The sequence below is a fragment of the Symphalangus syndactylus genome, chromosome 10, assembly GCF_028878055.3.
Source record: "Symphalangus syndactylus isolate Jambi chromosome 10, NHGRI_mSymSyn1-v2.1_pri, whole genome shotgun sequence".
Taxonomy (NCBI): domain Eukaryota; kingdom Metazoa; phylum Chordata; class Mammalia; order Primates; family Hylobatidae; genus Symphalangus; species Symphalangus syndactylus.
The window spans coordinates 10,258,493-10,281,775 of record NC_072432.2 but is presented as its reverse complement, the minus strand read 5'-3'; the positions used below and the strand labels follow the sequence as shown (position 1 = coordinate 10,281,775).

Below are 23,283 nucleotides of genomic sequence, written 5' to 3'. Positions count from 1 at the left end.
GAGACAGGAGGAGGCACAGATCTCTGGAGCTGTTCTGCCACCATCCAGGAGTGCCCCATGTAAAGTCTTAATAAACTCATCTACTCACCAATGACTTGTTACAGTCATTATTTGGCCTCTCAGCTCCCTCCCAGTTTGGGGGAAGGTTTTTCTACATAATTTTGAGTTTTTCTCATCACAACTGGAATCATGAACAGGATCCTAGATACCAAATGATGTGTGAGGGAGGGGCGTCTGCAGGGGGAATACTGGGGTGGCCGGTAACATGTATGTGGGGTGGAGCTGCCCAACTGCTCAAGCTTTGTGGGCCATCGCATGAGTACCAGGATGTTCAGAAAACATAGGCAAGGCCTGAGCACATACTGCAAGAAGCTAATATATTAAAAGTATGATAAGGAGAGTAAACGTGCTGTTTCTGCAAAAACGCTGGCTACTGAGGAATCATTAGAGCAGGAAAGGAAGAAAGGGTAGGAATACCTGCAGAAGTTCAGAGGCATGCCAGGTTTGCTAGGAATCCAGCTGATTACATATTATGGTCTATTCCTGTGCATATTTTAAAACTGATGGGCAAATTGAAAATAAAAATTCAGAGCTTAAATGATTAACCCATAACTACAGAGTTAATGAGAGTATTCTATAACTATTTATCCTTTATTTCCTTTCCTGCCTGCTTTGTATCTGCTGTTATTAAGCTACTGGTGTTGAGATAAAAGTTACTATTTGTATTAATGTCAATTCAAGGCCACCTAGAGATTTGTCTGGTACAATAAGCCTTTAGTTAGACTGATCAAGCAAAAAATAGAAAAGATGCAAATTATTAAAATCAAAAATGAAAGAGGAGACATTGCAATATCTTTTAAAGATAACTTAGATGAAATGACAGATTCCTAGAAAAATATAAAATACTAACACTGAAAAAATGGATACTATAAATAGTCCTATAACAAGTAAAGCGATGTAAATACTAACATATATTTTTATAAATTCACAAAGAAAAGCCCAGATACAGTTGGCATCATGGATGAGTTCTACCAAACATTTAAAAATTAACACTAACCTTTCTCAAACTCTTCCAAAAATAGAGGAGGAAAGAACACTTTAAAGGACTCACTTTTAGAGACCAGTATTACCAGGTACCAAAGCCAGACAGACATCACAAGAAAAAAAATTACAGAACAAAATCCCTTATGAATACAGCTATAAAAATATAAATAAAATGCCAGCAAATTGAACCCAGTAGCACATAAAAGCATTATATACCATGACCAAGTGAAGCTTATTCCAGGAATGCAATATTGTTTGAACATCCAAAAATCAATCAGTATAATACATTGTATTAATAGAATGAAGAACAAAACTACATGATCAGCTCAACAAATTCAGAAAAAGCATTTTAAAAACTCCAACATCATTTCATGATTTAAAAAAAACACTAAAAAAACTAGGAATAAAAGAAATTTTATTTTATAAAGAGGAACTATTAAAAAAAAAACCCAAACTTCATACTTATTGGTAAAAAACAGAATGCTTTCCTGCTAAGATCAGGAACAACATAAGAATGTCTACTCTTGCCACTGCTATTAAACATTGTACTGGAGGTTCTAGCTAGGAAAATTAGGCAAGGGAAGAAAAGCATCTAGATTGGAAAATCTTTTAGATTTAGAGCTGCCGTAACCTATTATTCACAAATTGGGTGGTTTAGAACAACAAAAGATGATTGTATTCTCTTCCAGTTCTGGAGACTTGAGTCAAAAATCCAGTTGTTTATAGGGCCATGCTCCCTGTGAAAGCTCTCAGGAAGATGCTTCCCTTGCCTTTGACTAGCTTTTGGTGGCTCCCAGTAGTAGTTGGCACGCCTTGGCTTATAGTTGAATCACTTCAATCTCTGCCTTCATGGTTACATGGCTTTCTTTTCTATGTGTATTTGTATTCTCTCTTCTTATTCTAAAGACTTTAGTCATTGTCTTTAGAACCCACCTTAATCCATTATGACCTCATATTAACTAATTATATCTGTAAAAACTTTATTTCCATAAAAGGTCATATTCTGAAGTTCTGGGTAAACATGAATTTTAGAGGGACACCAGTCAAGCCATTATAAAAAAGAAATGAAACCATTTCTACCCGCAGATTACATAATCATGCCTGTAGAAAATCTTATGGACTAGGTGCAGTGGCTCACATCTGTGATCTCAATATTTAGGGAGGCCGAGGTAGGAGGACTGCTTGAGACCAAGTGTTTCAGACCAGCCTTGTCGACATAGTGAGGTCCCATTTCTATTCTAATAGAAAAAAGATCTTAAGGAATCTACTATAATACTATTAGAGGTGATGAACAAGTTCAGTCAAGTTGTGGGATACAAGATCAATATAGATACAAGAGCAATACAGAGGTCACGTGACAGGGTGAGACTCCATCTCAAAAGAAAAAAAGGTTGTTATAAAAATAGTCATTGTATTTTCTTTTCTCTACAGATTTCTCTTAAAGGAAAAAAAACCTCTGCTTTGCAGGAAAAGTAAAAGAAGATGAGTTTTAACAGTTTTACTTTCTGTAAAAGTGAGTGATGGAAACTTCATGCCTATTCTGAGGTTTGGCACCTCTGCTGCTAGGAAGGTAACCATCATGGCACTGGGGATGGAAGAGTAGCAGGTGGTTCCTGACCAGAATTAGTCACTATATGAGTTTGGGAAATTCAGGTGGGCCTCACTTTTCTCATTTGTAAGACACTTCTCACGACGTTAGGTTACTCTGTGGATTAAGTAAGGGCTTTTCACGTTTTAGTAGTGATATAAACACTTCAGGATCTTTTTAAAAATGCAGATTTGGAGGCCCTATCCCTGAAGGTTCTGATTGAGTAGATCTTGGATGATGCTCTAAAATTCACATTTATAATAAGCTCCCAAGCGATTTGGATGCTGCTTGTCCAAAACCACGCTTGGAGTGGCAGTCCATCAAGAGAGATGGAAGTGTGCATGCAATTGCTCAGAATTCAGGGGTGGGTAAGTCTGTGGCTGTTACTCTCTCTTGTTGTACAGTTGTAGCCATTTTCACAGTATATTAGAGGAAATAAAACCCTATTGACATGATTACCATGAGCCAGAAACTTCACAGCAAACTTTAAAGTTGTGCTGTAATATTTAGCACCCAAGTCTTCCCTGTTCACCACCAATAAGAGTATCTAGAGAAAGTCCTGTGGCAAAGGAATTTGGGGAAAGAGAGACAGGCTTAGAGGTAGCTGTGTGGTCTGAGGTGGCCATGGTCTCTGAGAAGCCAGGTTGGTAAGATGGTGCCATCAAAGAGTTATGTAGTACTTGGAAAATTCTCTTCTCTTTGGCCCCATGCATGTTTCTGGATCAAACACTCCAAACTTACAAGGGCACATCTCAGTGGTTCTTGATGAAGAATTTTATAAAAGTTGTAGGATTGTTTCCCAACACAAGAGAAACATGGTGTGTACCACTGAGGACTGCAAAGAAGACTCTCATGAAGTATTGCTTTTACCATGCCTTGGCTCTTTAACCTGGGGATAGTTTATCTTTACGGACTCAGTTGACTCAATGGTAGATAGAAATGGAACAAATATACCCAAAAGGCATTATAATTACTGAGTGAGGTGTAGGGGGTGCTAATATAAACAGAAAAATTATGGATGACTTAAAGAGTCCAGGCTGGTGGGCCAGGATAATAAAAAATATAAGAAAGATGTGAAGGAGAAAGTGTTGCCTAAGAACCAGCAAAGCAACCAAAAGAAGAATTAATTATGAGTTTTTTTTAAGTGAAAAAACAGTTTTTCTTTTAAAATAACTTTTTATTTTAAAAATAAAATAATTTATTTTAAAAGAAAATAGCATATTTTATTTTAAAAGCTATTTCTTTTAAATAATTTTTTAAAACGATTCCTATTTTTGTTCTTCCTCAAATGTTCTTTGTTTTTCCAAGTTTAGCTAGGTAAATTAATAATTTATTGTGTCTAAAGTTATATCTTTATGTGGATAGATAATTATTAGCATTAAATTATTGGATCAAAACCAATTTCATAATCTCTTATAGAGCAAATTAAGTTAGGAATGTAAATCTATAGATGTGCAAATCTATAGATCATATACATTCTATAAATACATAGGTAGAGGTTTAAAGACTGTGATGTGCTCATGAGGACTCAAAAGAGTGTATTGTGAGCATCTTTGCCCAATTTGGCAAGCTTGAACTTATCCATGGTGGGAGTATTAACACTATTGAAACTGGCAAATACTACAAACCAGGACTTCTCAGAGCTAGTTGTTAAACATTTACCACTGATTTTTACTCAACATTTAGCTTTACCACCTGTAGCTCTTAGCCCTTAGTAGGGGGAAAAAAAAAAGGTTCTTTTGAATATCTCTGCTAAGAGAATTGATCATCTGTTCCTGAGTCGAACAAATCTTTATCTCTTTATGCTTTTCCAGGTTGCTATGAGTAATGTAGAAGAAGCCGTCCAGGTAGCAATTGATGTAGGCTACCGCCATATTGACTCAGCTTATAAGTACCTGCATGAAGAAGCCATCGGGCAGGCCATCCAAAAGAAGACTGCCAACGGCACTGTGAAGAGAAAAGATATATTCTATACCACAAAGGTGCTGTGTACCAATGCATCTGTTTCTGTGGAGAGCTCACTCTTAGCTGTAGAGCTCCTTGGTAAATTTCTCTTCATTGGTTTAATCTTCATTTACTCAGACCTTGCCTGATGAGAAGTCTGGTTAGGAACGTGGATTCTGCAATGAGACTTTAATATTTGAATCCAGGCTCTGCCACTTTCTAAATGTGTGACCTTCCCTAGTCTATAGCAAGTGTAAAAATAAATGAATATGTGCGACCTTGGACAAGCTACTAAAATACTATCCTTCAGTTTCCCAAGTTGTAAAATGGAGATAGTATTATTTATCTCACAGGATTTTCATGAGTGTTACACTTTTAAAAATACATGTAAATCTTGCTGAAAAGTATTTGATACATTTCAGATGCTCAAAAATGCTGTTATTATCATATGTTTTAACTCAGAAATGATTCGACTCTTCCTACTCTACTGTAGTCAAGTTTTGACAAAGTGATTTAGTCTTTCCTAGCTAAAGTATGAGGTAATGTGATTTAGTCAGAAAGTGTAGGCTTTGGAAACAGATGAACTAGGATCAAATTTTAGTTCTTGAATATTCCGTTTGACTTGGTGAAATTTCTTAACCAAAAAACAAATTTTTTAACCTCTCTGAGCGTTCATCATAATATCTCAACCTATTTTGTGGTCAATAAATGTTTATTTCTCTGAAGATTAAGTTAATATTTGTAAATGTACTTATGTGCTTTTTAAACCCTTGAGCCATTTTCTTCTATTAATAATATTCTTCATACTCACTAGCGTCATATCTAAAACAAGTAAAAGAACTTAGGTGTTTAAGTCAGATAGGAAAAGGAACCCCAAAGCAATTTTTATCCTAGTGTTCACTGAACTCACTACTGCTAGAAAAAACAAAAAACAAAACAAAACAGAAAACATTTAAATGTGAGAAGTAGTCCACAGAGACAGCACTTAGGCCCATGCAAGTGAATCCCATGCAAGTTGATAAAAAAATGTTTCCTCCTTCCAGCCCAGCATGTGACATATGACTGCCTTTAGCTGTGCAGTAGCCTTCTCAGTCTCATCTTTTAATTCTCCTTTCGTACTAAATTTGTGACCCTTTGTATAAAACATCGTACAAAACATTAGTTTCCTTAGTTTTAGTCATTTTGGTGATTTCTTCCCCTAGATTACTGCTGCTTAGAATGAGGTAACTGAAGTACCCCAAAAAGATTTCCCCTATGGGCCTTTCTTTGGAAAACCTAACCATTTAATACAGTCAAGCCAGAGCCTACTGAATCACCATCACTTCCGGCTCTTGTCTGGAAGGCAATTTCCCAGTCCACTCTCCAGATGTTGTGATTTATTACGTTTGGAGTAGAAACCAGGAATACGTTTTGCACAAGCCAATCAGATTATTCTTTTACATTCTAAAGTTTGAGAAACTCTGCTGAAACCCGTATGTTTTTTTCTACATTTATCATCTTCATTCCATATGAAAATCTGCTATGATGATTAAGAACTTATGCATTCACTGGAAGTAACTTGTCACTTCTCTAAGAGGGTTTGGCTGCTGATGTTTATTTGCCATTTCACTAAGCTCTCTCGAAGACTTTTGAAGAAATAATCTCACACAACTTCTCTTTCAACCATTGCAGGTGTGGGGCACCTTTTCCCGCCCAGAATTGGTCCAAAGAGGTCTTGAAATGTCACTGAAGAAACTTCAGCTGAGCTACGTGGATCTTTTTTTTTTTTGAGATGGAGTCTTGCTCTGTCCCCCAGACTGGAGTGCAGTGGTGCGATCTCGGCTCACTGCAAGCTCTGCCTCCCGGGTTCACGCCATTCTCCTGCCTCAGCCTCCTGAGTAGCTGGGACTACAGGTGCCCACCACCACGCCCGGCTAACTTGCTACGTGGATCTTTACCTTTTTCATTTCCCAGTACCTTTGCAGGTTAGCTCAAGTTGTTTTCCTTTAGTGATCAAAATAAATATTAGTAACTGAATGCAAGAGAGGAATCAGCTTGTGAGGATGAAAAGATAAATAATACTTTAAGATTCTCTCTTGTGCTTTTTATTTTTATTTTTCTGAAACTGTTCCAAAGTCAGTTCACAACTCTAGCCCCAGAGTGACAGGAGTTCACTGGTATCCACAGCTTTACCTCAGTGTTGTGGATGTGCTGCTGACATTTTCAAGTTCTTATCCCCTGAAGTCTCAAACCCATGTCACCGACAGTGGAGTTCAGTTGAGGAACAGGAAGTTCGGTGAGGACGAGACTCAGCTTTGAATACTGACAAGTCACTGGCAAGGGAGAGGGCTCTTTGGAAGGATCCAGGACCAGGGGACCTGCTGGGCATCATACCACCCTAGAGTCTGCCTAGGATGGGATCCTAGGTGCCTCAGCTTAGCCTTGACACAGACAAGATTTATTGAATCTGTAACACTTGAAAGCATTTCTAGGGCGCATATTTCCGGCATGTACTTCCTTTGCTGTTAGCCTAATTTTACAAATCTGTTCAAGAATAAGGACAGATGGTTCTATCAGTCTCAAGGTTTATGGGCCCCAAGCTTGGCTGAGGCCAGACAGAGCTTTGTGCAAACTCTCTTTCTTTCTGTGTTCCAGCCTGGGGAGAAGCTTTTGCCGATGGATGCACAGGAAAAGATCATGTTTGATACAGTGGATCTCTGCAGCACATGAGAGGTGAGTGCAGCTGCAGTGAGCACAACATCTCTGCACCTTGGGGGAGAGGAAAAATGGACAAGGAATTCAGGAAACTGGACCTGGTCTAATTCTGCCCAATGTTCAGACTGGGGAGAATCCCTGAATGTCTCTCTGCCTCTGTTTTCACATTTCATTCACTTAATCATCCAGCAAGTATGTATTGAGTGCCTACGGTGTATCAAGTTCTATTCTTCTTACCCAGGCAACATCAGTGAACAGAACCAGGGTGCTGGCCAGGCATGGATAGGTGCTGTGGTAGGTGGAGGTGAGAAAGCTGAGCGCTGGAGTTGGTTTGGGGCACAGACTGGCAATGAAAAACAGAGTGGCAGGGTAGGCCTCTTCGAAAGCAGAGGCGGGTGAATCACGATATCAGGAGATCGAGACCATCCTGGCCAACATGGTGAAACCCCGTCTCTACTAAAAATACAAAAATTAGCTGGGTATGGTGGCACATGCCTGTAATCGGGAAGCTGAGGCACGAGAATTGCCTGAACCCAGGCGGCAGAGGTTGCAGTGAGCAGAGATCGCACCACTGCACTACAGCCTGGTGACAGAGTGAGACTTCATCTCAAAAAAAAAAAAAAAAAAAAAAGAGTGACATTTGAGCAAAGACTTGTAGTAGATGCAGGAACTGATTGTGTGGGTATCTGGGGAAAGAGTGATGCAGGCAGAAAGAAAGACAAGGCAAAGTTTTTCTTTTGTTTTTGTTGTTTTAGATGGAGTCTCGCTCTGTCACCTGGGCTGGAGTACAATGGTGTGATCTTGGCTCACTACAAGGTCTGCCTCTTGGGTTCATGCAATTCTCCTGCCCTCAGGCTCCTGAGTAGCTGGGGTTACAGGCATGTGTCACCACGCCCAGCTAATTTTTGTATTTTTGGTAGAGATGGGGTTTCACCATGTTGGCCAGGCTGGTCTAGAACTCCTGACCTCAGGTGATCCACCCGCCTCAGCCTCCCAAAGTGCTAGGATTACAGGTGTAAGCCACCATGCCAGGTCACGGCAACGTTTTTAAGAGAGGAGAGAAGAGACACTGGCGTGTCCAAGAACAGCAAGAGGACATGTGAGACTGGACACTGTGAGTGAGTGGACAGTGCAGGGAATTAGATCAGAAAGTAGAAGCTGGTGATCCTGTAGGTGGAAGGCCTGCCTCTCAGGCCATACCTGCTGCACTTCCTTGTTGGTACTTGTTTTGCCATTGCTCCATCAAACTTTTCTAGGTATTCACTAAAGACCATGCTGGTTTCTTTAACTCTGTCCTGGCCACTCGCATTCTTTTTTTTTTTTTTTTTTTTTTGAGACAGAGTCTAGCTCTGTTGCCCAGGCTGGAGTGCAGTGGCACAATCTTGAGTCACTGCAACCTCCGTCTTCTGGGTTTAAGAGATTCTCTTGCCTCAGCCTCCTGAGTAGCTGGGATTACAGGTGCCCACCACCACACCCAGCTAATTTTTGTATTTTTAGTAAGGAGGGGGTGTCACTGCATTGGCAAGGCTGGTCTCAAACTCCTGACCTCGTGATCCACCTGCCTCTGCCTTTCAAAGTGCTGGGATTACAGGCATGAGCCACCATGCCCGGCCTCACATTCTTTTTTTATTTCATCTTTGTGCCCATTTATTTCACCTGTTTACTTTTCGTTTCTCTCTTACTCAGTCCATTCATGCCTTATTGATTGACATCTGCACTTTGCAAGGCTGTGTCTCTCCCACTGTCTTATATACTCTCCCACCCTTCGCCTACTCCTAGCGTGTGTACGTTTATTATTTGCCTCTAGCCTGCTACACAGATTACTCCTCACAACACCTTCCTCTCCAGGCCCTGGAGAAGTGTAAGGATGCAGGATTGGCCAAGTCCATCGGGGCGTCCAACTTCAACCACAGGCAGCTAGAAATGAACGTCAACAAGCCAGGGCTCAAGCACAAGCCCGTCTGCAACCAGGTGAGCCCCAAACATCCGCCGCACCAACTGCTTCCTCTGCTCTTTGGCTTCCTCTATTCTCGATTTGACAAGGCTACTTATGACATGCTTCTCACATGTATTTTACCTTTGAACATCAGATGCTTCAAGGGAAAAGAACACATTCTGAGTTGTTGAAAACGGTGCATGAGGCCATGTCACTTTATCAAAAAAATCTAAGGTTTTTTTTAAATACTAAGAGTAAAATCTGTTAGGTGTTATAGTAGTTGGTTCTAGAAGTTAGAGCTAGTGAATGACTGACAGCCACTTTTTTTTTTTTTTTTTTTTTTGACAGAGTTTTACTCCTGTTGCCCAGGCTGGAGTACAGTGGCAAGATCTCGGCTCACTGCAACCTCCGCCTCCAAGGTTCAAGCATGTACCTCAGCCTCCCCCATAGCTGGGATTACAGGTGCCCGCCACCACACCCAGCTAATTTTTTGTATTTTTAGTACAGACAGGGTTTCACCATGTTGGCTAGGCTGGTCTCGATCACCTGACGTTAGGTGATCCACCCGCTTCGGCCTCCCAAAGTGCTGAGATTACAGACATGAGCCACTGCGCCCGGCCGACAACCACTTCTTATAACAGAAAAGTTCAGCAAATTTGGAAAACAATTTCAAATCAATTTGTATGTAAAAGAAAACGAATGATTCATTTTTATGTCTGACAACTCCTTTAAGGGCTGTGCCATGAGATAACCATTGAGCCTCTCCACAGTACAAAATCTCTCCCAAACTTATAAAAGGGACTGTTTGGATTCAGACTAGTCTTTTAAAAACAGTCACTTTTCATAAGTTTGGGAGAGATTTGGATTACAGTGAGGTTGCCTAACAATGTGAATGCACTGAATGTCACTAAACTAGGCACTTAAAAATCATTGAAATGATAAAGTTTAGGCATGAGATCATCAAAATCAGTTGTGTTGATCTCCTGATTGTGGTGGCTGTGATTATGCTATTAGGAGACTATCCTTGTTTGTAGGAAATATACATTAAAATATTGAGAGATGATGGGAGAACCTGTTAGCAACTTACTCTGTAATAATTCTGTCATTTAAAAAAAAAGTTATTTAAACTACTTGTAACAATTCTGTAAGTCTGAAAGTATTTTCAAAGAAAAAACTAAAAATCAATATCAAACTGAACCCCTTGATTTAAAAAAAAGGTAAAATTTATGTTATGGATGTTTAACCACAATAAAAAATATAGAGATGTTTTTAAAGTCTACTCAACAAAATAAAGCCACTTGAATGGGCAACATATAAACTGCAGTACCCCGAAGGATGGTGAAGGAAGTCACATGACTGTAGGAAGAACTGGCAATCTGTCCGTGCTGGGGAAGGCTCGCACTTCACCCAGGTGGTCATGTCTCCGTGTAAACATCTTACACGCTGACTGAGTGAGGATGATTATAAATTTACAATTGAGTATTAGTAAATCTTCATTTATTTCATCTTTTTGGATAAAAAACACAAATAGGAGTTCTAAAAAGTTTTCTTTTGTGACCCTTAGGAGATTTACCTCCACTTTGGACATAATCAATTTAGAGAAATAAAAAAAAAATGGTTTTGAGTTCAGTAGATGATGGAGACCCAAAGGGGAACTTGGACATTACCTTGGACTCTAAAGGGTGAAAGGAATTTGGCCAAGCGAAGGCTGATTGGCTGGGAGGGACTTTACATGGCCTAGAAAGCTTCAGCAAAAGTATAACTGGTTAATTATGTGCAGCAAACTCATCATAGTGATAAATTAGCTCAGGTGAGGGGTTACAGGGTCCAGGTAGGTTTTAAGCCCTGAGTCTAATGAACTACCCTTCCTTCCCATTTAGTGTTCATGACTAAGCAAACACACATGCAACAGTTCCATAGAAAGTTGATGTGCACCTGATGACTAACCTAGCCCCTGTAACCCAGTGCAGGACCTTGCCTGCAGGCTGCATGGGAGAACACGCTTCAAGCGAACCTTAATGAGGTCTCTTGCTTTTCTTTGGATCTCAGTCAATTCCTTTTATCAAATCACTAGAGTCAGGGAACAAACAGTAAGAAAAATATGCAGCGAAAAGTTCATTTGCCAAACTTTTGGTTTCTGGGCTGGTGGATCACAAGCTGGAAAGTCATTACTCATGTTCTCAAATAATGTAAGCAATTCATCAGATGGAAAACTAACAATTAGACTCAACAGAGAATTGAGGTCACAGGGCAAAATGCTGCCTCCAAAACTTGGAAGGATAGGCTGATAGAGACATGATCAGCGTCTTGCAGAAGCCGGGAAGCAAAAACCACAGCTGGGGCCAGTGCTGAGTAGGAAAACCTACACTGTTATTAATGAATTGCTGGGAGCTCAATGTGAACAAGTCTGAGAGACAAAAACTCCAGGGACATCCATTCTTAGGGAGGCCTCCACGCTTTTGTGAATTTTACCTCTAAAGCCTACCAAGTTTTCTCAGTGAATACCAGAGAAAATTCCCCTCATGCTTCCAGCTGGAGGAGCCCAGAGTAGCCATGTTTTCTTAAAAGGGCCTGGCCTCAGCATAAGATATTTTACTAGAGCCTATGCCTGAGGTTTTACTTGAATCTAACCTGAGGGAAAAGAAATACTCAATTCCAGCTGAAAGAATCAACAAAATCTCCTGGAACTCATAAGTGATTATAGAAAGGTTGCAGTATATGAGGTTAATATACAAAAATCAATTGCTTTTCTATATGTCAGCAATGAAAAAGTGGAGTTTACAATTAAAAACACAATGCCATTTATATTAGCATCATACAAAGAAACATTTTGGTATAAATCTAACAAAGTGGGCTGGGTGCGATGGCTCATGCCTGTAATCCCAGCACTTTGGGAGACTGAGGTAGGCAGATCCCTTGAGGTCAAGAGTTCAAGACCAGCTTGGCCAACATGGTAAAACCCCATTTCTACTAAAACTACAAAAATTAGCTGAGCATAGTGGCATGTACTTGTAATCCCAGCTACTCGGGAGGCTGAGGCAGGAGAATCGCTTGAACCTAAGAGGCAGAGGTTGCAGTGAGCCGAGATCATGCCACTGCACTCCAGCCTGGGCAATAGAGTGAGACTCTGTCTCAAAAAAACAAAACAAAACAAAAAACCAAAGTATGGACAAGATCTATATGAGGAAAACTTCAAAACGCTGAAGAAGAAATCAAAGAAGATTTAAATAAGAGATACTATATTTAAATGTGTAGGAAGATTCTATATGAAGGTGTAAGTTCTTTACAATTTGACCTATAGATTCAATGCAATCCCAATGAAATTACCAGTAAGTTATTTTTGGGAATACCAATGATCTAATCTTAAAGTTCACACTGAAAATTAAGAAACCAAGAATAGCCAAAATAATACTGAAGAACAAAGTCAGATAACTAAAACTACCCATCTTTAAGAGATACTATAAAGACAGTGTGGTATTGGTGAAAGAACAGACAAATAGATCAATGGGACAGAACAGAGAGAGCCCAGAAATAGGCCCACACAGATACAGTCATCTGATATTGACAAAGGAGCAAAGCAATTCAATGGAGAAAATAACCTTTTTGACAAATGATGCTGGAAATACTGGACATCCACATTCAAAAATTTTAAAAAGGAATTAGACACAGACTTTCCATCCTTCATGAAAATTAACTCAAAATGGATCACAGACCTAAATGTAAAATACAAAACTATAAAACTCCTAGAATATATAAATGAAAAACTAGAAAACCTTGGGTATGGTGATACAGTAACAAGGGCGTGATCCAAGAAAGAAAGAACAGATAAGCTGGATTTCATTAAAGTTAACAAATTCTGCTTTGTGAAAGACACTGCCAAGAGAATGAGGAGACAAACCATTTATGGGAGAAAATATTTGCAAAACATATATCTGATAAAAAATTGATTCCCAAATTATACAAAGAAATCTTAAGACTCAAGGTTAAGAAAACATAAACAACCCAGTGTAGAAATGAGCAAAACATCTGAACAGTTTAACAAAGATCTATAGATGGCAAATAATCCAATAAAGTTGCTAAACATCATATATCACTAGACAATCATAAATTAATTACTGCACACTTATTAGAATGGGCAAACTCCAAAACATTGACAACACCAATCACTGGTGAGAATATAGGGAAACGGAAACTCTTCTTAATTGCTGGTGAAAGTGATGTAGGATTTTTCTTTTTGGTCACTTTGCAAGTCAAAGATCCCCAGCTGGTGACGCCCCACCTGGGCCTCACTTGGCCATGCTAGCGTGCCCTAGCTTGCCTATATTATAGCTGGTACCTGTGTTTGGCAGTTCTTGAGCTCTTGTACCGCATCCAAGAAGAATGAGAATACACTGGACATTGAAGAGTGTGGACGGAGGAGAATTTCATTGAGCGAGGAAAACAGCTTTCAGCAGAGAGGGGATGCAGTGTTGGTCCCCCTACCCAAAGGCAGGAAAGTGCCCCCATGTGGTTGGGTCTGGGGCTTTTATGGACTCAGAAGGGGGAATGCATGCTGATTGGTTTGTGAGTATGCAAAAAAGGTTAAAGTGAAGATACCACTCAAAGGTGGACATGACAGTGTAGAAAACCAATTAGGAAAGGCTAGGTATATGTAAAATAGGTGAAGGATGGGATCAATCACAGGAAAGTGCGACAAACAGGAAGACAAGTTCTCAATCTGGTTCAAGGATTTAACTTGTAGTTTGGCTTTCAAGCTTTAAACTGTGCTGGGCTTGGAGGTCGGGTTTCACCGGGGACTCACCCCTATCTGCCTAGGCATTTGGCTGCATCCTGCCACTCTCAAAAATACAAAATGATACAGCCGCTTTGGAAGACAGTTTGGCAGTTTCTTACAAAACTATACATACTCTCACCACGTGATCCAGCAGTCAGCAGTCATGCTTTCTGACATTTGCCTAAATGAGTTGAAAACATATGCCCACACATAAACCTGCCCAAGGACGCTTATAGCAGATTTATTCATCGTTGCCAAAACTTTGAAGCAACCAATCTATCATTCAGCAGGTAAATCGATAAACTGTGGTACATCCAAACAATGGAATATTATTCAGCATGAAAAATAAATGGAGCTATCAAGCCATGGAGAAACCTTAAATGCACATTTCTAAGTAAAAGAAGCCAATCTAGAAAGGCTACATACTATCTAATCCAAACTCTATAACATTCTGGAAAATGCAAAACAATGGATACAGTAAAAAGATCAGTGGTTGTCAGGTCAGGGGTTGGGGGAGAAATGGATGAGTAGGTGGAGCACGGGGGATTTTTAGGGGTGTGTAATTATTATTTCATAGACTCTGTAATGGCAAATGCATGTCATTATCCATTTGTCAAGACCCATAGAACGTTACCACAAATAATACTCCCTAATATAAACTATGGACTTTACTTAATAATAATGTATCAATATTGGCTGGTCATTTATAAGAAATACACCACATTATTGTAAGATGATAATAATTAGGGCGATTGGGGAGAGAGGTAAGGAGGTATACAGGAGAACTCTGCATTTTTTTTCTCATTTTTTTCTGTAAACCAAAAACTGCTCAAAATAAAAGATCAGTGGATTCCAGGGACTCAGGGAGAGAGAAGAAGGAATGAATAGGTAAAATACAGAGGTTTTAGCGCAGTGAAACTATATCGTATGATCTAGTAGTGGTGGATACATGTTGCAATGGTTAATATTGAGTGTCAACCTGACTGGATTAAAGGATGCAAAGTATTGTTTCTGGGTGTGTCTGTGAGGGTGTTGCCAAAGGAGATTAACTGAGTCAATGGATTGGGAAAGTCAGACCCACCCTCAATCTGAGTGGGCACCATCTAATCAGCTGCCAGCATGGCCAGAACTAAAGCAGGCAGAGAAAAATGGAAGGACTAGAATGTGCTGAGTCTTCTGGCCTCCATCCTTCTCATGTGCTGGATGCTTCCTGGTGTCAAACATCGGACTCCAGGTTCTTCAGCTTTGGGACTTTTGGACCTACACCAGTGGGTTGTCAGGGGTTCTCAGGCCTTCGGCCACAGACTGAAGGCTGCACTATCGGCTTCCCTACTTTTGAGTTTTTGGGACTCAGACTGGCTTCCTTGCTTCTCAGCTTGCAGACGGCCTATTGTGGGACTTCATCTTGTGATCGTGTGAGTCAATGCTCCTTAATAAGCTCCCCTTATATATACATCTATCCTATGAGTTCTGTCCCTCTAGAGAACCCTGACTAATACACATGACATACATTTGTCAAAATCCATAGGATGTACAATGGAGAGTGAACCCTGTGATAATGTATCAATATTGGTTCATCAATTGTAGCAAATGTTTCACACTAATACAACTTAAATAAGAGGAGAGAGTGGGGTAAGGGTGGGTGGGAGAGGTGATATGGTGAACTCTCTGTGCTTTCCAATCACTGTTTTTCTTAACTTAAAACTGCTCTAAAATGTGTCTGCTAATTGTATTTTTTTAAGTACATTTGCCCCTTTCGTCTAGTGCTGAGCTGGTCCCTAGACTACCCCTCCCATGGTGAAGGCAATGGTCTTGGCTCACATGTCACCCAGACAAGGGAGCAGAAAAAAATGGTTAAAATTCAGTGACGGATCCTGGTTTCTTACTTTCCATGTGCATGGAAGTGAGAAAAATGGAAACATGGGATTATAGTGCCACTAAATACCTTCTGCAGCACAGAAACCTCTCTCACTAGTAATGTGTAAATGTAACAACACCAGTAACTTTTTTCTGACTGAAAACAAATAGCAATTTATTTCCCCTTGATGATAAAAGGGCCAGAAGCCTTTCCAAATCCCTTTCCCCATGGGACAAGACTGGAGCTTGGGAAAGCCTATGGGCACCATAAATCTGAGTGGGGCCATTTGTTGGGGGAGGTAAGGAGCAAACAAAGATGTCACAATGTCCTATGCTAGGAAAGAGGAAAACATTCTCATTCCTGCAGCCAAGGAATAACCTGATGAAAAACTGTCTCAAATTGGAGTGATGACTTCTTTGGAGAAATGCTTATGCAAGTTTTTTTTCCCCCATTTTTCAACTGGGTTATTTGTTTTTTTGCTATTGCGTTGTAGGAGATTTTTACACAGTTTAGATATTAACCCCTTATACCTGTTATTAACAGTATGCATACTTTAAAATATGTTTAAGAGAGTTGATCTCATGTCAAGTGTTCTTGCAAAAAAAAAAAAGAAATCCAAAAACTAAAACTAAAACCACACACAAAAGGACATAAGAAAATGTTTGGAGGTGATAGGCATGTTTAATGCATCATTTGCAGTAATGGTATCACAGGTATATGCACATGCCAAAATTCATCCAGATGTATCCATTAAGTGTGTGCATGTTTTTGTATAACAATTATATATTCATAAAGCTAAAAAATATTGAGGGATGATTTATTGGATATCAGGGGTCGCAGCAATGAACAAAATGGGAATACTCCTTAAAAATAAAGAATACTGAGATTAAATAACTAAGAAAGGCAGAAATTGCTGCTTGCTATACGTAAACAATAAATGAGCAAGAGCCAAAGATGTCACCATGGTTTTCAGTCTGGAAGACTGAAATTCTCTGTTGGCCTTGTGCACAACCTGCCATCTAAGAGCACTTAGTTAATTATTTAATCAATACTGCTATGCCCTCCATGGGCTGTCATCCCAAGTAAAGCCCTTGGGAGCTTCATGCGTACAGCTGTAGATGACTCATGGCTTCGCCTGTGTTGCTGGTATTCTAAAAGATGTTTGATACCACGCAGTGCAGCACTGCATGTCCCTGGTAAGCTGGTGTTGGTGGTTCTGTAACCTAATTCTCCCGCTTGGCATTCTGAGGTGGAATGTCACCCTTACCTCAACCAAAGCAAACTCCTGGAGTACTGTAAGTCCAAGGACATTGTCATGACTGCATATTCTGCCTTGGGCTCTGACTCAGACAAAGACTGGTAATAATCCTCATAAAGTTATTTTGTTTATTTTTTTTAGATGGGGGTCTCACTCTGTCATCCAGGCTGGAGTGCAGGGGCACAGTCACAGCTTGTTGCAGGCTTGACGTTCCAGGCTCAAGTCAGGATCTCCCCTCCTAGACCTCCTGAGTAGCTGCGACTACAGGAGTGCACCACCATGCCTGGCTAACTGTTTATTTTTATTTTTGTAGAGACAGGGTCTCACTACGTTACCCAGGCTAGTCTTGAATTCCTGGGCTCAAGTGATCCTCCCACCTTGGCCTCCCAAAGTGCTGGGATTAGAGGTGTAAGCCACGGTGCCTGGCCTATAAAGTTATTTTAATCATAGATACTGTACCTTCTGAAGTAATCTCTCAATTAGCTGGCAAAATCAAAAATAGACTGCAGGAATAAATTCATCTGTAAACCTTTTACCTAACCCAGACCTACATTATAAGAACTAAATAGAACTGCTGCCTTCCATTCCTTTGTCCTTCTTCTTTGGTTATAACAAAAGAAGCAAAACAGATACTGAGACAGCCAGAAGGTAATGAGGAAGGTTCTGGAGGATTAGCATCCCTGGCCAAAATGAGCAGCCCACAAGTAAAATGGATATTCAGCCTCAGACTTGCAGCATCTCTGCCTCTCCTCTCAGGGTGAAAAAAGGCAACCCAGTTCTCCAGGAGGATCCAATACTCAATGCCATTGCTGAAAAGCACAGGCGAACTCCTGCCCAGGTTGCCTTGCGCTACCAGCTGCAGTGGGGGGTGGTGATCCTGGTGAAGAGCTTCAATGAGAAGAGAATCAAAGAAAACTTCCAGGTACAGGGCATGGTGGTGGCAGCAGGGGATTGACAGAGGCACATCATTTCCCCACAGTATCTGGGTTTTTGCAAAGCTCTCAAGGTATATTTGGGCAAAGCTTATCTCCTTTTACATTCTATGCATATGAGCATATAAGCACCATATTTAATTGCTTTGTCTCCCCTTGCTGCAAGGGAGAGTGTGATGGTTGGAAAGAACACTAAAGAGAAGGTCAGGAGAAGGTCCTAATCCTGGTTTTTCCCCTACAGTATGGCGCTGGGTAAGTCATCCCTTGATTTCTATAGCTGTAAAATAAAGGAATTAGATCACGTGAGGTTTGGGCTTAAAATTCTCTAGGATTTCTTTGCTGTAATGACGGCTCCCCAATAAAAGTATCTGAGGGAAGATTAACCATGCCAATCTCAACTTTATAAATGGACAAATTCCCATGACATGCCACTGAATGAATCCTTGGTCCATGAAAACTCACTCATAAAACCTACACAAAGTCCTACATGGATTTGTGTGTTTGTGGAGAGGGGAGAAGAGCAACAGCAACTGCCTCAAGGATATTAAATTGATCTCACATTTCTGACAGGTTTTTGACTTCCAGCTGACATCAGAGGACATGAAAACCATAGACGGCTTGAACAAGAATATACGCTATTTGTAAATGTCTATGTAAGTAGCTTGTTTCGTTGTTGACACTAGGGAGCAGAACAGTGGGGGAATTCAGTTGATTTCAGTCCACAGAAGGCAGAGTTTGTTGCTTAGAAAAGTTGTTGGAAAACATTTTTTTCTTCAGACTTCAGATCAGACATTTTTTTTTCTCCAAGGCTCACAGCTCTGCCCAGACAAGAGTGTGAGTAGAACTCAATAGAGACTGAAGCTCCCCATTTAAGACTGGGCTCTCCTGGCTCCACGCTGCCTCTGTGTGTCCCTCATCACTAGGCTTCCCTCCAATCTACATGCTAATAATTCCATGTTCTATCTCTAACCTAGACATTTTTCTTGGTCTCTTGTAGCCCACTGATTTTCTTTTAAATTAAAATTCCCTAGAGATAGTTCTATTTATTCCCACAGTTCAAACTTAATACACTTAAAATTAAAGCCTTCAATGTTTTCTCTATATATACTCTTCATGGTAATACTACACACATCACCATTATGGCACAAACCTCACCCCCTACATCTAAATAACCACCTAGTCCTGTTGATTCTATATTTCAACATTTCTCATGTTGATTCTAAATTTCAACATTTCTCATGTTTCCCTAATGTCCATCACAAAGCCCACCCCCTCTGATTCAGGTTTTGAACCTGAATCGGCTCTCCTGCAAGGCTGGCCACAGGGGTGGATCTTCACCTGTGGTTTGTGAATGATGTTCAGAACTTTGCGCAGGCCTGGGGGGGTTTTCAATAGTAAAGAGTAAGTAGGTTCAGAAAATCAAGAAGGAAAAAGGGAACAGGCTGAGTATCAAGCAAGTGGAGGTGACAATGAAAATCCAATGGGAGGAAAAAAGTTATTTCCAAAGATAGACTTTTAATGACCCTTCAAACTTTTAGATTCTATGATTCTCAGAAGGCTGTAGGAAAAAATCTGTAAGCTATTTTTTTTCTGTTCAGTGACATTTAGTACATATATGTATGTAAACATCTCCAAACATGGGAAGAGCAAGCAATCCAGTAGCTCCTGGACAGACTCCCATCCTCCCCTGCCAACCAGCCCCTTAACTCCCTTGAGGCTATCATGGTCTTTGTCACTGTTAGTTCAGTCACTACAGGAGCCTAAAATTCCTGGTTCCCAAATAGCTCTGTGTACACCACCTCAACATTTTTTCACTGTGCTTTCTGAAACTCCTACTCAACCACTGGCAAAACTGTTTTATCTTTGTTGTCTTCTCTAAATGTTGTTTTCACCTTTTCCCAATAGCTGAAACCCTATTTCTCTTGGTAGCACTGATTCCCGTAAGCCCTCTCCAGTTGGGGCTGTTATCCTTCCCAAGACCTTAGTAGTGCTAAGCCTGAATATTGAGTAGGAACTCTCTTTCTAAAAGCATTCAGCCCTGGACTTTATGTCATCAGACGAACTCAGCACTACCCCTGTCCTTTGCAGTCATCAGGGCTGCATTCCCAGGTCTTCTCTCATCCACCGAAGATTTTAGTTCCTAGTTTTCATCCTCTCCAACAATAGATCTGTCATAATTTCTTTTGATTTCAACACTACAGAGATAGTCCTTGTAATAGTCTAATCTTTCAGTTTTGTGACTTTCCTCTTCCAATGTGTTTATCCTTCAGTCTAACTCAGCCTATCAACCTAATGATCTCATTCTAGACCATGTCATTACGAGTTACTATAACCATGCCTGGATGTCAATTTTAAATGCTTACACTATAGTCATCACTTCCTACATGTCCGCTCCTTCTGTACATGGCCAACTTCAACAATCCTTTGATTACTGCATGAGCTATAATTCTCTGACCATACCACCTTTTCACTGTTACTTGACCTCTAATGTGCCCTCTGTCCTTCTTTGCCTACTTAAATTCTGGGGTCAATCAATATACTAACATCCTTGCAAATACCCTCAACCCTTGCCATTTCTTCTAATGTTCTTTGCTGGTTTCTCCTCATTAGCTTGATCTCTCAGTTTTGGAGTGACTTAGAGCTCAACCTAGACCTCTTCTTCTCTCTCTGCCTACTTTAATGTCATTGTTGATTTCATCTAGTCTCATGCTTCAAATATCATCTAAATATAGATTCCCCAAATCATATCCAGCCCAGTTCAAGGCTCTGGAGCAAGGTTTGTATATGTGTCTACTTGCCTCTACTTGGATATCTACTATGCATCTCCAACTTATCATGTCTGTAATTGGGCTCATAATGGTATCTGCAATCCCTTCCCCAATACACACAGACACACACGCACACACACACACACACACACACCCCATGCTCATACCAATGTCTTTATGACAAAGTAACTGGCTCCTGGTAGTGCTCCCTCTTCTGTACTTCAGCCCCAGGCATAGTAGCCACAGTGAACAGGTTAAAAAGGGTATACACGGGAACTCCTCAATATGTGGGAGCCTGCCATCTCACTCAGAGTTGAGACCAAATTCCTTACACAGACCTACAAGGGCCAATAGACACTCCCTCCCTTAACTCTCTGTGTCCCTGTCCTGCTATTCTCCCCACTCTTGACTCCAATGGAGCACCAGTGACCTCCATGCTGTTTCTGACTGTATTAGTCCATTTTCACACTGCTGGTAAAGACATACTCAAGACTGGGCAATTTACAAAAGAAAGAGAGGTTTAATGGACTTACAGTTCCAAGTGTCTGGGGAAGCCTCACAATCATGGCAGAAGGCAAGGAGAAACAAGTCACGTCTTACGTGGATGGCAGCAGGCAAAAAGAGAGCCTGTGTAGAGAAACTCCTGTTGTTAAAACCATCAGATCTCATGAGACTCATTCACTATCACAAGAACAGCGCAGGAAAAACCCACCCTCATAATTCAATCACCTCCCACCGGGTTCCTCCTACGACACATGGGAATTGTAGGAGTTACAATTCAAGATGAGATTTGGGTGGGGACATAGCCAAACCACATCACTGACATATGTCAGGCCTGTCTTAGGGACTTTCCACTGGCCATTCCCCCGCCTAGAAAGCTCTTTCCCCATAGAACAAGATTGCTCACTCCTTTACATCCTTCAGGTCTTCACTCATATATCACTAGATGATGCCTGCTCTGTCACTTACCTAAAAATGCAACTCGTCCTAGAAGAGCCTTTCTCTCTACTCTGCTTTATTTTTGTCCTTGACACACATCCCTAACTTACATACCATATATTTTACTAGTTTATTTAGCTTATTTTATCTTTACCACATTAGAGTGTTAGATTCCAAGGGCAGGGTTTTTGTTTTGTTTTTGTTCTTAAACTAGTCTCTCCCTGGGTACTCAATACACGTTGGTTGAATAAATAACATAATAAAATGATAAACAGGGTAAGGGTAACAGAGAGTGGAGATGCAGGCAGGAACCCCTAACAATAAATATCAGTAATATTAATCAACAATAACTATTCAATGACTTGGCATTTTCTATGTCAAAAATTATTACTTCATATACAGAAAGAATTTGTATCCCCCTTGCTAAAATGGAAGTACCCCATTGAAGTGACTTCATCTTCTAACCACTGTATCTATCTCTAGGTATAATATAAAATTTTCTCCCAAGAAAAGTCATAGACAAATCGTTTCTGAATGTTTGACATACATTGAACAGTAATAATTTTATCACCTTCCTCATTATCACCTTAAAATATTTATTAACTTTATATATTAAATCAGACTAAGCATTGTTTTAAAAAAGAGAGAATTTGTTTCTGCCCTCCTGGAGGTTCAAAATATAAACACAAATAGTTTATCTCCTCAAGCTGTAGAATGACATATTGCAAAAGTGGAATGCACTGGTATATTTGTGAATGTGTGCCCATGTGTGTAGGTATATTTATTTTCCACAATGTATTCAAGACAGCATCATGTGATAGTATGTTATTATCATAAAACTAGTTGGGTTTGTACTTAACTCACAAAGAAAACTGTGTTAATTGTAGGCTCACACCAGTTTAACAGAAATCTGTCTTTATGAGCCCAGAAACAATGAATTGACTAAGACTTTCCCTTTCCTTTTTAGCTTTTCTCATCACCCAGATTATCCATTTCTTGATGAATATTAAGAAAAGAGTCTGTGGTTGTTCCAGAGTTTATCGATTTGGGTTGAGATGAATAGAGAATATCTCATGGATGGGAAGTTTTCTAGTTTATTCCAGATTGATTAGCCTGCTCGGTCACAAGTTGGCCTAAGACCCCGGATCAGAAAATAAAAGTATCTAAACCTAGTTTTCTCTTGATTCCCGCCCCCACCACTGCCAAAATAAAGATGTATTTGAAATAACCTAACCTGCTGCAGCTTTGGCATTTGCTTTTTTGTTTCTTTCCCATCTCAGGCTAAAATGCTGACATCCCTGGAAGGGGTGATCACAAGGGATGTGAATCTCTCAAAAAATGCTAATAATTTGGTGTACCTTCAAATTTGTAAAATCTACTTTTTTTACTTGTTTGTAGTTCTTGAGCATTTTTTCTTTTCTGTGAATTATCCACACTATACGATTATATATTATAAATGAATGTAAAACTTAATATATAATACCCAAAATGTCCAGGTTTTAATTTTAAAAGTTACTTATCATACCAAGAACAAGGATGTTCTCAAGT

General features: G+C 40.0%; 1 protein-coding gene and 1 long non-coding RNA gene across 3 annotated transcripts in view; one reads left to right on the top strand and one right to left on the bottom strand.

Moving 5' to 3' along the window:
* Positions 1–22,919, top strand: part of LOC129491837 (aldo-keto reductase family 1 member C15-like) — a 65,337-nt gene extending 42,418 nt beyond the window's left edge. The window contains 9 exon segments of the mRNA XM_063610068.1: positions 4,466–4,614; positions 6,248–6,317; positions 6,494–6,540; positions 7,211–7,288; positions 9,119–9,241; positions 17,088–17,197; positions 17,853–18,018; positions 18,599–18,681; positions 22,703–22,919. Coding sequence (XP_063466138.1) covers positions 4,466–4,614; positions 6,248–6,317; positions 6,494–6,540; positions 7,211–7,288; positions 9,119–9,241; positions 17,088–17,197; positions 17,853–18,018; positions 18,599–18,673 — 818 coding nt within the window. The 3' untranslated portion in view covers positions 18,674–18,681; positions 22,703–22,919.
* LOC134731499 (uncharacterized) overlaps positions 1–23,283 on the bottom strand; it is a 94,388-nt gene that overhangs the window by 60,562 nt on the left and 10,543 nt on the right. Inside the window, exons 1-2 of one of the 2 annotated variants that reach the window (XR_010113806.1) lie at positions 21,509–21,551; positions 21,330–21,423 (exon numbers count right to left, since the gene is read on the bottom strand). This is a non-coding gene — a long non-coding RNA (uncharacterized lncRNA). Of the gene's footprint in view, positions 1–21,329; positions 21,424–21,508; positions 21,552–23,283 lie in introns of those variants that run through there. The other variant, XR_010113805.1, reaches the window with a different exon arrangement.